The 13,875-nt window shown below is 46.9% G+C and overlaps 2 protein-coding genes across 2 annotated transcripts in view; both read left to right on the top strand.

The window, feature by feature from the left end:
- Positions 1–3,631: 3,631 nt before the first annotated feature.
- Positions 3,632–4,810, top strand: Vpreb3 (V-set pre-B cell surrogate light chain 3). The gene is made up of 2 exons (XM_041634266.1): positions 3,632–3,753; positions 4,441–4,810. Exons 1-2 carry the CDS (start codon positions 3,702–3,704, stop codon positions 4,749–4,751), a joined length of 363 nt encoding a protein of 120 aa, XP_041490200.1. The 5' UTR covers positions 3,632–3,701; the 3' UTR covers positions 4,752–4,810.
- A 7,348-nt stretch (positions 4,811–12,158) lies between these two features.
- The window catches only part of LOC121435717 (sodium/glucose cotransporter 1-like), a 35,814-nt gene continuing 34,097 nt past the window's right edge, over positions 12,159–13,875 (top strand). Inside the window, exon 1 of the mRNA XM_041635182.1 lies at positions 12,159–12,287. Within this exon, the coding sequence (XP_041491116.1) occupies positions 12,159–12,287 (129 nt within the window). The remainder of the gene's footprint in view (positions 12,288–13,875) is intronic.

Raw genomic sequence — 13,875 nt, 5'->3', positions numbered from 1 at the left:
CACATGCCTTTAATCCCAGCACCTGGGAGGCAGAGGCAGGAGGATCTCTGGGAGTTCGAGGCTACAGTGAGTTGCAGCACAGCTGGGACTACACAGAGAAACTCTGTTTCAAAAAACCAAAACGAAAGAGAGAGAGAAAAGAAAAACTAGTCCTTAACCTCCATCATCCTGCTTCAGATAACTACAGCTGGATGACTACAGTTGGGAATTTTATGCACGCATGTCTAATGACAAGAACTAACCACAAAATACCGCTGCAACCACAGCTTTGCACAAAGGCCACCACAACCTTACATAGAAAGACTCCTGCAAGGCCGTCCACCCAGCAACTGTGTGTTTAGTCTTGGACTCGGGCCACCCTTGTTATCGATCCTTGTAGCCAAGGATTATTGTTTCAAAATACCTTATGTAATCCATTTCACCTTTAAATACTTCCTCTTGCTTCCAGCCTCTCCGAATGGCTCCTATATCCCTCCCGCAGTGTTACCTTAGTTCCCCAAGTCCTCTTCGTCTTTAGAGGCTCTCTGTCTGTTGTTGAGGCTCGGATACTCAGCGCTAGTCCCTGGCATCCCCTTCCTATGCATCTTTCCCAGGGTGTCTCGTAAGTGGGCTCAGAGCTATGGCCTGTGGTGTCTTCACTCAACATGATCTAGGCTGTTGGTATAGATAGCTGTTTCTCTCTCTTTTTATTTATTTACTTACTTACTTATTCATTTATTTATTTTGTTTCTCTCTTCTTGCTGAGGAGTGTTGAGTCATTTGTGTGTCCAGGAGTTGACTCACTTGCTCACCTGCTGTTGTTTTGGAAGTTGGGGAGATCATGAATAAGACTGCGGTAAACTTTTGTCTGCGGGTCCTTGTGGGAGCAGTTTTCCTTTCTCTAGTGAGTACCACAGGAAGAACTGCAGGGCCGCCTGGTGAATGTCTTTAGCTTTGTAAGAACATACTCATGTCTTTTCCAATGAGGGCTTGTTTTGCGTTGTCTCGCCTTCTGTCTCTTGGTTCTGGGCCTCCTAGATCTATAGCAGCCAGAGGCACGGGCTTGTTACTCCTCACTACTGGTTAGCGTCCCTGCTACCCCTCCCTCGCCCACACACGTGCTTGCTTTGTATCCAGGGACTCACAAATGCCCCACTGAGCTGTAATCCCCAGTTCTCTGAGCAACGCTGGCTTTCATGTGCAGTCCCACGTCTGCAGGTCTCATTCTCCCCCTCCCTGTCTCTCGTCTGTTCTACACTCTCACACTTAGTGTTTGTTTTGTCTTCCCTCTCTGCGATTATCCTCTGAGTTTTTAAACTCTGTTTCTCATTCCTTGTTTTTCATTCTCCCACGTGGCTTCCCCTGTCTCTCTGCTTCTATGGTCTCTCTCTGAGCCTCCCTCAGACCCCTCCAAGCATAGTGTTTCGGGTACCCCCATAGTTAGGCTCTCTGTGCTGCCTTCGGCCGGCACATCTCAGGCTGGGTAAATTGAAAGAAATCTGGGTCCTCCGTCCAGCTCACCATGGACCCGCTTAGCCCCTAGATAAACCCTTCGCTTTTGTTAGCCTCGCTCTTCGCATTTGTGAAAGGGCAGTGCACACCGGAGCACACAGGCTTGCTGTGACTTTGTGCCTTTTTTACTGAGGCTTTCACAGGGCTTTTGGTCGGGACGGCTGTTCGAGACAGGGTGCTGTATGTCGCCCAGATGGTCTTGATTCATGATGTCACAGAGTTAATATGCCTTCCCAGTGCGAAATCACGACAGAAACCTTTTAATAATCATGCACGGCTTGTTCCGGCTAATGTCCAGAGGGGAACCACCTTAAGCAGAGATCCCTTTCTGCTTGGTTCTGGCTAATGTACAGAAGGGAACCAGCCTTGAGCAGAGATCCCTTTCTGCTTCTCTAGTTTGATGACCACGAATTACACTTTGAACAATTAAACATCTTTTACAGAGACAGAAATCCTGAGGTTTGGTTATTTGGACAAATGGGGAGAGTTCCAATGTACAGTTCTTGCCAGAGCTAGCACAAGACAGAGCACAGCTGCATTTCCTGGGCAGCTGTTAACCAGGATCCTCCTGTCTGGCCGGCAGAAGAATGCTCTTTCTGATAGAGGCATGGGGTTTGATTGGTGGCGTCGTCTCTAAACTGCCTGGCAGTGGCATGCTCCTTTTGCTAAATTTTACCTTGGTGTATCTTAATATTTTTGAGGCAAGCTTATTGGTAAGTTCCTTAGGAAAAAAAAAGATAGCAACATCAGTTTATTTCTTTCACTTCTTCCTTCAGAGTTCTACCTCCTCCAGCCTGATGGGTGCTTGGACTAGAGGTGGGTGCCACCGTGCCCATCATAAATGTCGTTCGTAGCACTTTAGAAACCATCTCGGTCCTCAGAGCAGTACCGTAGAGGCGAGTAGTATTTCCAGAGCTTACTTTGTGAGGGCTAACATCCTACAGAGCACAACCTAGATGCCTGAAGCTTGGAGACAATGGCACCAAGACACAGAATCTGGAAGGAAGGCAGCTGTAGGACAGGAACCCTAAGCTCCGAGAGTTGTGAGAGTTGCCTTTGCCTGTGCTGTTGTCTTGATCTCCCTCCCCTGTCTCAGAGTTAGGCAGCTGGCCTGATTCAAGGCGTGCACCACTGTGCCCTGCCCACATGGTTGACTCTTAATGTTGGCCAAAAGAAGCAAACATGCATACACACATATGTGTACCTATATATATCTGTATATGTGTGTATTTATATATAAGAATACATAGACGCATATATGTGTATATACATACACATATGTATATATTCTACTTAGAGTAGAATTTCTACAGCCCACAAAAGTAACCTAATGTGCTAAAACCCAAAATGACTGTTCCTTTGAAGGTTCTATTAGTCAGTTTCCCTGAGATAATCAACTCATAGAGGAAAGGTTAGCTTTAACTCATAGGTTTGGAGTTTCAGTCCACAGCACCGTTGCTTCTGGGCCTGTCATAGCAAGGCAGTGCGTCATGGCAGTATCAAGGGGTGGAGTGAAGTCAGGGCAGGCCAGGTAGCAAGAGAGAAGAATCTGTGGTCCCTCTAGACCCTTTAAGGGAATAGTCTTCTTGCTCTAAAAAATGTCCCACGAGGCCTTTACCCTCAACATTGTCAAGCCAGGGACACCTGGGCCTTTGTGAGGACATTCTAGAGCAACGGTCCCCAACCTTTCTAATGCTGTGACCCTTTAATACAGTTCCTCTTGTTGTGGTGACCTCCAACCATAAATTATTTTCATTGATACTCCATTGGTGTAATTTTGCTACTGTTATGAATCTTAATGTAAATATCTGTGTTTTCCGATAGTCTTAGGTGACCTCTGTGGAAGGGCCTCCTACCCCCCTGCCCTGCCACAAAGGGATCAGGACCCACAGGTTCACAGGTTGAGAACCCCTATTCTAGTGGGTAGACACTGTTAATGACTAGAAAGGAGTATGGGGATACTCTCTGGGGAATTTCAACTTCTTGGCCCTGGACCTGAAGGCTACTGAACTTCTGATCTCCCCCTGGCTGTGTTTCGGGACATCTGGAAGACAGGGCCTGATACTGTGCAACACATCCTCTTTAATCAGCGGGCTGATTTGCATGCTCTATTGTGGTCAAGAGGCTTCCCCATCCCTGAGCCATAAGCACCCAGAGCGAGCGTAGCACACACATCAGGGCAACTCTGGTACAGTCTTGTGCCTCTGGCCATGGCCTGCCCTGGTTGCCTGCCTTTCCTTCTGATTGGTGCCTTTTTGGCAGGTAAGACTCCTCCGGGAGGGAGATGGGGGTTGGCACTCGCTCAAGAAAGCCCACACAAAGAAGCAGATCAGTAGCGCCAGTGGGGTGGATCCTAGGAAAGGCAGAGAGGTGGAGTAGAGGCCAGGCTCCAGGGAGCTCTGTCTAGGACCAGGGGCAGGACACGTTCCTGTGTGGACCTTGATTACACTGACCCTTTGAAGAGACGATAACTGGTCACCTTTGCTTCTCACAGCGGATGTTAACATGGATAGTCCCCTACACCATGTGGTCAGAAGCTTGAAAATAAAGATGATGGTTATGCATCCTGGGAGGTTCCTGGGGACAATTAGCCTGTGGCCAGGGTTTGGGAGAGCTAGTAGATTGAGAGGTCCTCAGAGAAGAGGGGCCCAGAAGGTTCCAGTCCCATGATCGCATACAAGGCTCTTAGCTGAACATGGATTATTGGAGACATGATGATAATGCTAATTTAGGGGCCACTTACTCCAAAGCCCCCATTCACAGAGGAAAACGGAGCTGTAGAGAGAGCACACTAAGCTTCAGGGAACCAGGCCTCCCTGACCCATCCAGGGCCAGTCCTCTGGCGCTATGAAAATTTTGGGAGTGAGAGTCTCCTTGGGGTCTGACAAAATATTCACAGTAAGGAAGGAAGGGGCCCAGGCTAGCCCTCAGTGGGTTTGTATCTTTCAGTCTTCCAGCCAACCCTGACCTATCCTGACGCAGTACTGGTCTTCCCAGGCCAAGTGGTTCAACTCAGCTGCACAATCAATTCTCAGCATGCCACCATTGGGGACTTTGGCGTGTCTTGGTATCAGCAGCGCCCAGGCAGTGCTCCCCATCTGCTCTACTACCACTCAGAAGAGGAGCACTATCGGCCTGATGACATTCCCGACAGGTTCTCTGCTACTGCGGACGTGGCCCACAATGTCTGTGTGCTGACCATCAGCCCCGTGCAGCCGGAGGACGACGCAGACTACTTTTGTTCCATTGCCTATAAATAACTAACTTTGATCCCTAGGGCTGGGGTATGAGATGAATGGCTTCTGTTTGTCCCCCCACTTCTGCCCCTGACCTTGGACCTCTCTTTTTCCTCTAAGTCTTGCTTTCTTTCTCTTGCAATATGAGTTAATAACATTCAACATGATGATCATGCGATCCTGGGATAAAAAGTAACAGATCAGAGGACATGGGAGTTGGGATTCTGGTGATTGCTGTCAAGAGGAAACACCTGAGACCCCGAGGGAACCTGGCCCAGCCCTGTCCCTACCCCCAGGGGCTTAGCCTGATGCCTGACCTCCCCATGACCTCATGAACTGAAGGTAGAGAAAAGGGAACTAACCTTTTCTGCCCCCCACCCTTCCAGCTCCACTTGGCTGATTGTGGTTCAACGCTCATTGTTCTTGGGTGGCCGGTCCCCAAGGCATTGATGCTGATGGCTTGGAGGAGGGGCAGCCCCTGCCTCTTCCCCTGAAGTCTTTGGACAAATCTCTACTGAGCCTTGATGATCAGGGTCCGGTGTTCTCTGAAGGGCCCTGAGGGCCAGGAATGGGGACATTGAAAGCAGGTAACAGATTATGCGGTTTCTGTCCTCCTCAGGGACAGTGTGTTCTACTGCTTTCCCTGGAGAAGATTTCCCACAGATGGGTAACCACACCTGAGCAGTTATGCATCAAGGGGTGGCACAATTAACGGTAGGTAGGGCCAACAGTGCTCTCAGAAGCTGAACTAAGTGAGATTGGAACCTTCAGAAAGATTCCTGAGCCGTGGTAGCTCATGGCTTTCATCCCAACACTCGGTGGATTTCTGTGATTTTAAGGCCTGCCTGGTTTACATAGGAAGTTCCAGACAGCCAAGGATAGATACATAGTGAGACCTTCTCTCGAACCAAAACAAAATTCCTGGGCTGGGTGTTCTAGATCAGCGAAAGAATATTTGCCTAGCATAAAAAGTGGCACTAGTCTCAGTCCCCAGGATAGTAAAAGCAAACACACATAACAACCCCCCCCCCCACACACACACATACTCAGCTTTTTCCCTGGTGTCTCTAAGAAGTGCCCACCCCAGAAAAAAAAAAAAGCGTGCGGTTATGGCACACACCTTAAATCCCAGCACTAGGGAGGCAGAGGCCAGCCTGGTCTACAGAGTGAGTTCCAACCAAACAAACAGGAAGTGCCTCATTTCTGGAGGTGAGCACCTAGATGCAGCATTTGGGGATCCAGAGCTTACAATCTTGACTATCTTTGGGTCCTTCAATCTTTAATCCCCTTCATCGCTAAGTAGCCTTATGTGGGCTGCACCCGCGGGCGTGGGAGTGGGGGTGGGGACGCCGCGACGTGCAAGTCCAGGATTACCCTTGAAAGAAGGCGCGGCAGTTATTTAAGGTTCTAGATTTGCCTTTCCCAATCTCAGTATTTTCCTGTGCACTCTGTCCAATGTGGGTTCTACTCGACTCTCTCCACCGCCAGAACGCGAGGACACCCCGCCAACCAGCAGCCTGGCTCAGCAGCAGGAGCACAGGTGATGAGAGCTCTGTGAAGCCCAGAGCGGTGCCGGAAGTGCTCACCGGCGCGAGAGGGGCGGGTAGACGTAGAGGAGGGGGCGTCTGGGGGAGGGGGAACAGGTGGGGACGAGGACAAGGGTGGGAAAAGTAGAGGCGGAAGGGCGGGCGGGGGCTCCAGGCCCTGGGGCAGATTCACCCCAACCCAGCACCCTTCGCCCATCCCAGTCCACCGAACCTACCTTCTCTCCACTGGCCCAGGATATGGGAGCCCCAGTTGACTTAAAGTCTATGGGGAGCTGTGTCGCCGCCTAGTTGGCAGAGCTGTGTCCACTCCATCCAGGAAACCCTGACCACGCCGAGCCTTTGTCCTGTGGGTTATGGATTCCCGAGAGAGTTGAGAAGTTTTGGGGTACCAGATCTTTGGATTTTTCAGTCTGGCAACACTTAACACATTGTTGGGGACAGATAAAGCACCTTTGGATCATCTCAATTCTCCTTACTCATCTCCAAATTCCCTCATTAAGTGTGGGACTGCCGGCCTCACTTTCCCAATCAGCGTAGGCTCATTCTGATCACCGGTGCACTGGTATGTTTAACAACCAATTCAGAGCATTGGTGGGGCATGGGGAGCCCTAAACACTCGGGAGACTGAGACAGGAGGATTGCCACTGGTTCTCAAAAGGCAATTTTGGCAGGGTGTCGTGGTGCTGTCCCACTAATAAGTAGGCAGAGGCAGGAAGATCTTTGTGAGTTCGAGAAATCCTGGTCTAAATAGCAAATTTCATACTAACCAAAGCTACATTGTGAGACCCTATCTCAAAATCCAAATAAACAAATTGATTAAAAATAAAAAGCAAGCTTGGACTTTTTGTGCTTATTTATGAGTAGACAGCGCCACCTGGTGGGGAAGCCAAGCAAATTCGGACTGTGTCCTAGAACAAGGGAAGAGGAACAGAAACCCCACATCTCAGAGGGTGTTTCTCGCTTTAAATGTGCCCATCCTTTCTAGAGAAGACTCAATGCTTGGAGAAAGTCCACTGGTTTCCCTCTATGTTAGCAGGGAGTGATTTGGCTCCTGGGTTAGAGTAAGACTCTATCTCAATAGAGCAATATTGCCCTTGGTGGTTTCCGGCTGAGAATTTCCGTAAGAGAGCCTGGATTTGAAGCAGTGGCGGCAGCATTTCTCAGTGGACATACCCGGAGACATCTGTTCCATTTGCTCGTGGTCTACTTCTGCGGTTTTCGAAGTTGATCCCATACGTCAGCGCCTTTCTTTGGAAGGCAGGCTCCCTCTGAGTTCACACAGAACCTTGGCTTTATATCTCAACCTACCCTAAGATAGCTGGGGGCCCTGAAAGAGCTTCCGAGGTGGCTCTAGTAAAGCTTGCTAGGACAACTACATGCTCAAGAATTGCGTAAGCTGTGTAGGTTGCTTGGGCTGCACGCACAGACTGTTCAAGTTGCGTAGGCTGCTCATGTTGCAGAGGCTGCTCAGGTTGCACAGGCTGCATTAACCTGCGTGGGCTGCATGACCTGCGTAGGCTGCACAGGGTGCTCAGGCTGCACAGCCTGCAGAACAAAGAACGAAGCTAGAAGTTCCGGTTCTCTATCTTTTCAGATACAAAAGGGGAGGAAGCCATCGTGCCAGCCAGCCTGCTTTGCACTCCCCTCGTGACATCAGAGAGAGGAAATGTTCTGATTTCAGGGGCAGCCTCACGCAGATGAATGCAGACGGTCCTCTCAAGGCCACACGGTTGCACTTTTTGTAGGATTTTCACAACCTCACAGAAGATGATAAGGCAGTGGGCAGTGTGAGCCATAGCGAGCCACACCAGTGTTTTAGATAAAACTACTTTAGGGACCACAAAGGAAGCAGGGTACTGTGGACTGAACACCCAGCTCATTTAAATTGACCACTGAGTCCAAGATCACAGCCTTCTGCTGACCACACAGACAATTGCTCTCTCAGACACTGGGTCACAAATCCAGGCACTCTAACCCGCTGACTACTAGATAGCTAAGCTGTAGGACATCTGCAAGTAGATCCGCCCAACAATTAGATCTATAGATTGCTTTAGGTAAGATAGTCATTTTCATAATATTAATCCTACCATCCACAAGCAAGTGAGGCACTGCCACCTTCTGATATCTTCTTCAGTTCCTTTCTTCAATACTTTAACATTGGGGGTGGGGTTGAGATAGGGCTTCTCTGTGTAGCCCTGGCTGTCCTGGAACTCGCTGTGTAGCACAGACTGGCCTCAAACTCACAGAGATCAGCCTGCCTCTATCTCTTGAGTGCTGGGATTAAAGGCTCTTAACATTTTCATTGTACAGTCTTTTTTCATTTTCTTGGCTAGATTATTTCAAAAGATTTTTATCTTATTGTGATGATTTATCTCTTGGGTTGTTTATTATTGATATATTGTAAAGTACTGATTTTTGTGTTAATTTTTTACTTCGCTGAATGTGGGATTTTGAGTGGGATCCTATGTACACTTAAAATCACATCATCTGGGGCTGGAGAGATGGCTCAGCGTTTAAGAGCACTGACTGCTCTTCCCGAGGACCTGGGTTCAAATCCCAGTGCCCCCATGGCAGCTCACAACTGTCTGAAGATCCAGTTCCAGGGGATCTGACACCTTCACACCAATGCACATAAAATAAAGCTAAATAAACCATAAAAAAAATCACATCATCTGCAGATAGGATACTTCCACTTTTTTTTATTTCTGATTTGTATTCCCTTTTTCTTTGTCTCTTTAGTTCTAGCTAAGACTTCAAGCACTACCTTGAACAGGGAATGGACACTCTTGTCTTGATTTTAATGGAAATGCTTTAATTTTCCACTCCATTTAACATGATTTTTTGCCTATGGGCTTGTCATATATTATCCTTACGATATTGAGATATATCCCACATACCTCCAAATTCTCCACAGCTTTGATCACAATGTGATGTTGGGCTTTGTCAAAGGCATTTTTTTCATTGCTGAGATATCATGTGTTTTCTGTCCTTGAGCCTGTTTATACAATAGATTACATTTATTCTGTTACATATATTGAGCCGTCTCCAAATCTCTGGCATGAAACCAACTTGGTCATAGTAGATGACCTTTTTATGTGATCTTCAATTCATTTTTCAAGATTCTACTGAGAATTTTTGTGTCGATGTTCATCAGAGTGATTATCAAATTCTTTTTTGGTTGGGTCTTGATTTTGGTATAAGGGTAATACAGATTTGTAAAAAGAATTTTAAAGATGTTATTTCTTTCCTTTTCTTTTTATATTTGATTTTATTGAGACTACATCTGTTTATTGTCCCTAGTGCTATTCACTAATTTTAAAAAGAGATTGGAGGTTTTTATTTTTGTAGGCCTATGATTAAGGCAAAGATTCTTTTTTTTAGGTTTATTTATTATGTACACAGTGCATGTATGTATGTCTGCATGCCAGAGGACACCAGATCTCATTATAGAGAGGATGTGAGGCACCAGGTGGGTGCTGGGGGAATTGAACCCAGGTAGGACCTCTGTCTTGGAATCTCCACCTGTCTATGTAGCAAAGATGACCTTGCATTTCCGACCCTTCTGCCTCCACCTCCGGAGTGCTGGATTATACACATGTGTGTCAACAGAACATGTTTAGGAGGTACCAGGGATGGAAGCCCGAGCTTTGCATGTGCTAAGCAAGCTTTCTATCAATTGAGCCACAACCCGGGCCCACTTTCATATTGCTGGTTTGGGCAGTGCTGAACTAATTGGGACAATGGAATTCTGCCCAGGATTCTGATTGCCTTTGCTTTGGAGCCTGTGTTGGCACTTGCTCTGTAGACCAGGCTGGCCTTGAACTCACAGCGTGCCTCTGCCTCCCAAGTGCTGGGATTAAAGGTGTATGCCACCACCACCTGGTATTTTGATTGGCTTTTAAAAGACTTCCCTTATCTTGACATAGATTTAGACTGTTTGATTATGAGAACCAAGGGGATTAATATATGTAAAATACATTGAAAGGGGTCTGGCACCCAACAACAGCTATGTGTTAGACATTCTTTTTTTATGTAAATTTATTTATTTATTTATTTATTAAAGATTTCTACCTCCTCGCCGCCACCGCCACCCATTTCCCTCCCCCTCCCCCGATCAAGTCCTCCTCCCTCATCAGCTCGAAGAGCAATCAGGGTTCCCTGACTGGAGGTGGGAAGTCCAAGGACCACCCACCTCCATCCAGGTCTAGTAAGGTGAGCATCCAAACTGCCTAGGCTCCCCCAAAGCCAGTACGTGCAGTAGGATCAAAAACCCATTGCCATTGTTCTTAAGTTCTCAGTAGTCCTCATTGTCCGCTATGTTCAGCGAGTCCAGTTTTATCCCATGCTTTTTCAGACGCTGGCCTTGGTGAGTTCCCAATAGAACATCCCCATTGCCTCAGTGTGTGGGTGCACTCCTCGTGGTCCTGAGTTCCTTGCTCGTGCTCTCTCCTTCTGCTCCTGATTTGGACCTTGAGATTTCAGTCCGGTGCTCCAATGTGGGTCTCTGTCTCTGTTGTGTTAGACATTCTTATAGTCATTTTAAATATATTGCTAAAGATTTGCTAAAGTAAGTTTTTCTCCGCTTTTATTAGTTCTTTGAGTTTCATACAATCTGTTTCGCTCCTATTCACTCCCTTCCCTGACTCCTCCCAGATCTCCCCTCCTTTCCTACCCATTCACTCTGTGTCCTTCCCCCCTTCACCCATCAAGGCTAAAATAACATTTAGCAAAGAAATGTACCAAGAAAAATAAAGTTGGCCATGTCCGTTTGGGATAGAGTTTGTGGTAGAGTTTGTGTTTAGTGTGCACCAGGTCCTGGGTTCCATCCCACTACCTACCTGCACACATAAAGAAAGAAGAAAGGACTTTTTTTCTTTAAAAAAGAATTTAGAGTTGATCTACAAAGGCTGGAGAGATAGCTCAGTGTTAAGAAAGTTGGCTGGTCTTCAGAGGACCTAGGTTCATTTCCCAGAACTCACGGGGTGGTTCATAACCATCTATAATTCCAGTTCTAGTGGATCTGACACCATCTCCTTTCTTCTGAGGACACTGGGCATGCCTGTGGTACACAAGACGTGAATGTAGGCAAAATACCCATACAGAGGAAATGAATCATTTTAAAAAGTTGATTTGCACAAAATGGAAGAGATTCTGTGATCAACGCCTCCACCCAGAGCTGTGATGGCAAAAGTAAGCTTAAGAATTGTCTCGGCACACAGTATAAAGAAGAGCCAAAAAAAAAAAAGAAAAAGAAAAGAAACCTCTGAAATTAAGGTAAATACCATTTTTATACAACATTTTAATTAAAATTAATGAAAAAATCCACTATCATGAAAATATAAACATGGTTTATTAAGATAGGAGGGATGTTACTGTTATGAGTCATAGATGAATTAAAACATAGGGGAAGATGTGCCTAGGATATGCAAATATTAGCCCATTTTGCGTAGGGTATTTAAACATCTGTCGATTTTGGTTTCCATCAGAGTGATTTCTCTGTCCCAGAATCCAATACAGCTTCTAAAGACGCCATTAATGACTCTGCTTCAGTTGTCCGGTGTTCGTCCCGCCTGCGCCCGAATTTAGCTGAGGATGATCGCTCGTGGCTGATGGAGAGACAGACTGGGACTGACTTGGCACCCAAAAAGGCTCCCCCTTCTCTCTTCTCTCTCTTCCGTGCGTGCGTGCCTGCGTGTGACCGAGAATAAAGGAAAGGGAAGAAGTCCCTGGTGCTGAGGAAGAACCAAGCCGCAGAGCCTACTGGGAACCAAGAAGACAGTACTGTGGCTCTTCCCAGGATGCCTTGCGAACTAGAGGTGGAGCTGGATCCAGAACCGTTGCAGTGTTCTGGTTGCAAGTGTTTACCTGGCTCAGAAAAGCTGCCATGGACCCTCTGGAGAACAATTATAGCGTCACCAGGAATCAGGACATCGTGGGCTTAAGTATCCACAGCACCTCGGACACCCTAGTGGTGACTTCGTACCTCTTATTGGTTCTGTTCTTCGGGCTGTGGGTATGGCGGGACCCCTGGGCTGGTGTGGCACTTCCCCGCAGAGACCTGGCCTCCACCTAGCCTCCTGGCACTTCAGAGAGGATGGCCTTGCCCACCCATTATCTAACCCTTCCTCACCCTGACAACCAAGCACCAGCTACTTGGGCAACAAAACCGTTCTGGACCATTATCCCTTTCTATTCCTATACCCATCCCCCACCCTAAAATAATAGTTAAGTAGCTCAAATGTCCTGCTCCTGCCACCTAGAACCTGAAACCTTAATGGTATTTTGAAAGTCCTTGTGAGACTCACAATGTTGACAGCAGCTAGCACCGACATGCTGCTGTACCTCTGAACTCTCCAGGAGTTCCCTATCTGCAGATCCAGCCAGTCGAGCTGAAAGTATTTAAGATTGTCTTTCATTTGTACTGGATAGCTAAGGTTATTTACGGTAATTAAGTATTGCAACGCATAACTTATAACCTAGAGGCAATGTAAAGCACACAAAAGGATGTACTGGAAGTTACATCCAAATATTATATGACATTTATAAAAGAAATTTGAGCTGAAAGAGTCTAGGAATGAATTCTCCATGCGTGCGAAGGCCAGATCTACGGTGACTTGAACTGAGATTCCTAAAGGTTGAGTAAGAAGCAGAAGATAATGGTGCTCAGATGCAAACCTAGAGCTGTCTGGCATGTGATGGACTTGAGCATCCCTGGAGTTTCGTGTTCACAGGAGCTCCTGGAACTAATTCCCCACCAATGCCAAGGGGTGGGCGCACAGGGTCTATTCCAAACAGGAAGGGGAATCCCGGATGCCCATCATGGCACTCAAACAGTATCCATCTTCATTGGCTTCAGCCATGAACTGTCTGTTTCCAGAGGCAGGGATTCTTAGTCTTTGAGCTTCAATTCTGGGGTCCTTCCTCCAGTGCTATGATTAGGAACCATCTTAGCACTCCCAAATCACTCTTGACCTTACCTGGTGGCCAAGATTTGAGAACCAGTAAACCTTTTGCTCCGGGAGCTCTGGGAGATTTAAAACATGGATGGATGTCCGGCATGTTTTGATCCCCTTCCTTCTTTATAGTTATTTGTCCTAGACAGGATCTGACTGTGTAGTTGTGGCTGGCCTGAAACTCACTATGTAGACCAAGTTGGCCTCAAACTCAGAGATCCACCTGCCTCTGCTCCTGAGTGTTAGGATTAAAGGCTTGCGCCACAACATCAGACTTTTGTTTGTTTTAAATTAAAAACAATCCTATACTGTTGTTAATTGCCAAATGCTTTAATCTTCAGTGTAACAAGCAAAATGTATAGAGCGACTTGAATAACTTAGTTTTCTTCCCTCGTCCGACTCATCTTTCTGAGGTAACCAGACCTGGTATCTTTTCTCCATTTTCTCAGCACTTGGGCAAACATACAGATGCATAATGTATACTCTGTATGTTCCTTTTATAAGACGGGATCAGACTGCACATTAGTCTGTGGTATGTTCTCTTTCCCCACTAATGTATTTGGAGAGTCCCACACACCAGCTGCGGGATAGTAAGACCAACATCTATCCAGCTCTTCTCTGTGAATGGTACTCCACCGGAGTGTTTCT

This window comes from Microtus oregoni, unplaced genomic scaffold (assembly GCF_018167655.1).
Source record: "Microtus oregoni isolate MIOR12 unplaced genomic scaffold, Mior012 000046F_ref0000063, whole genome shotgun sequence".
NCBI classification, from domain to species: Eukaryota; Metazoa; Chordata; class Mammalia; order Rodentia; family Cricetidae; genus Microtus; species Microtus oregoni.
This window is presented reverse-complemented; position numbering and strand designations above follow the sequence as displayed.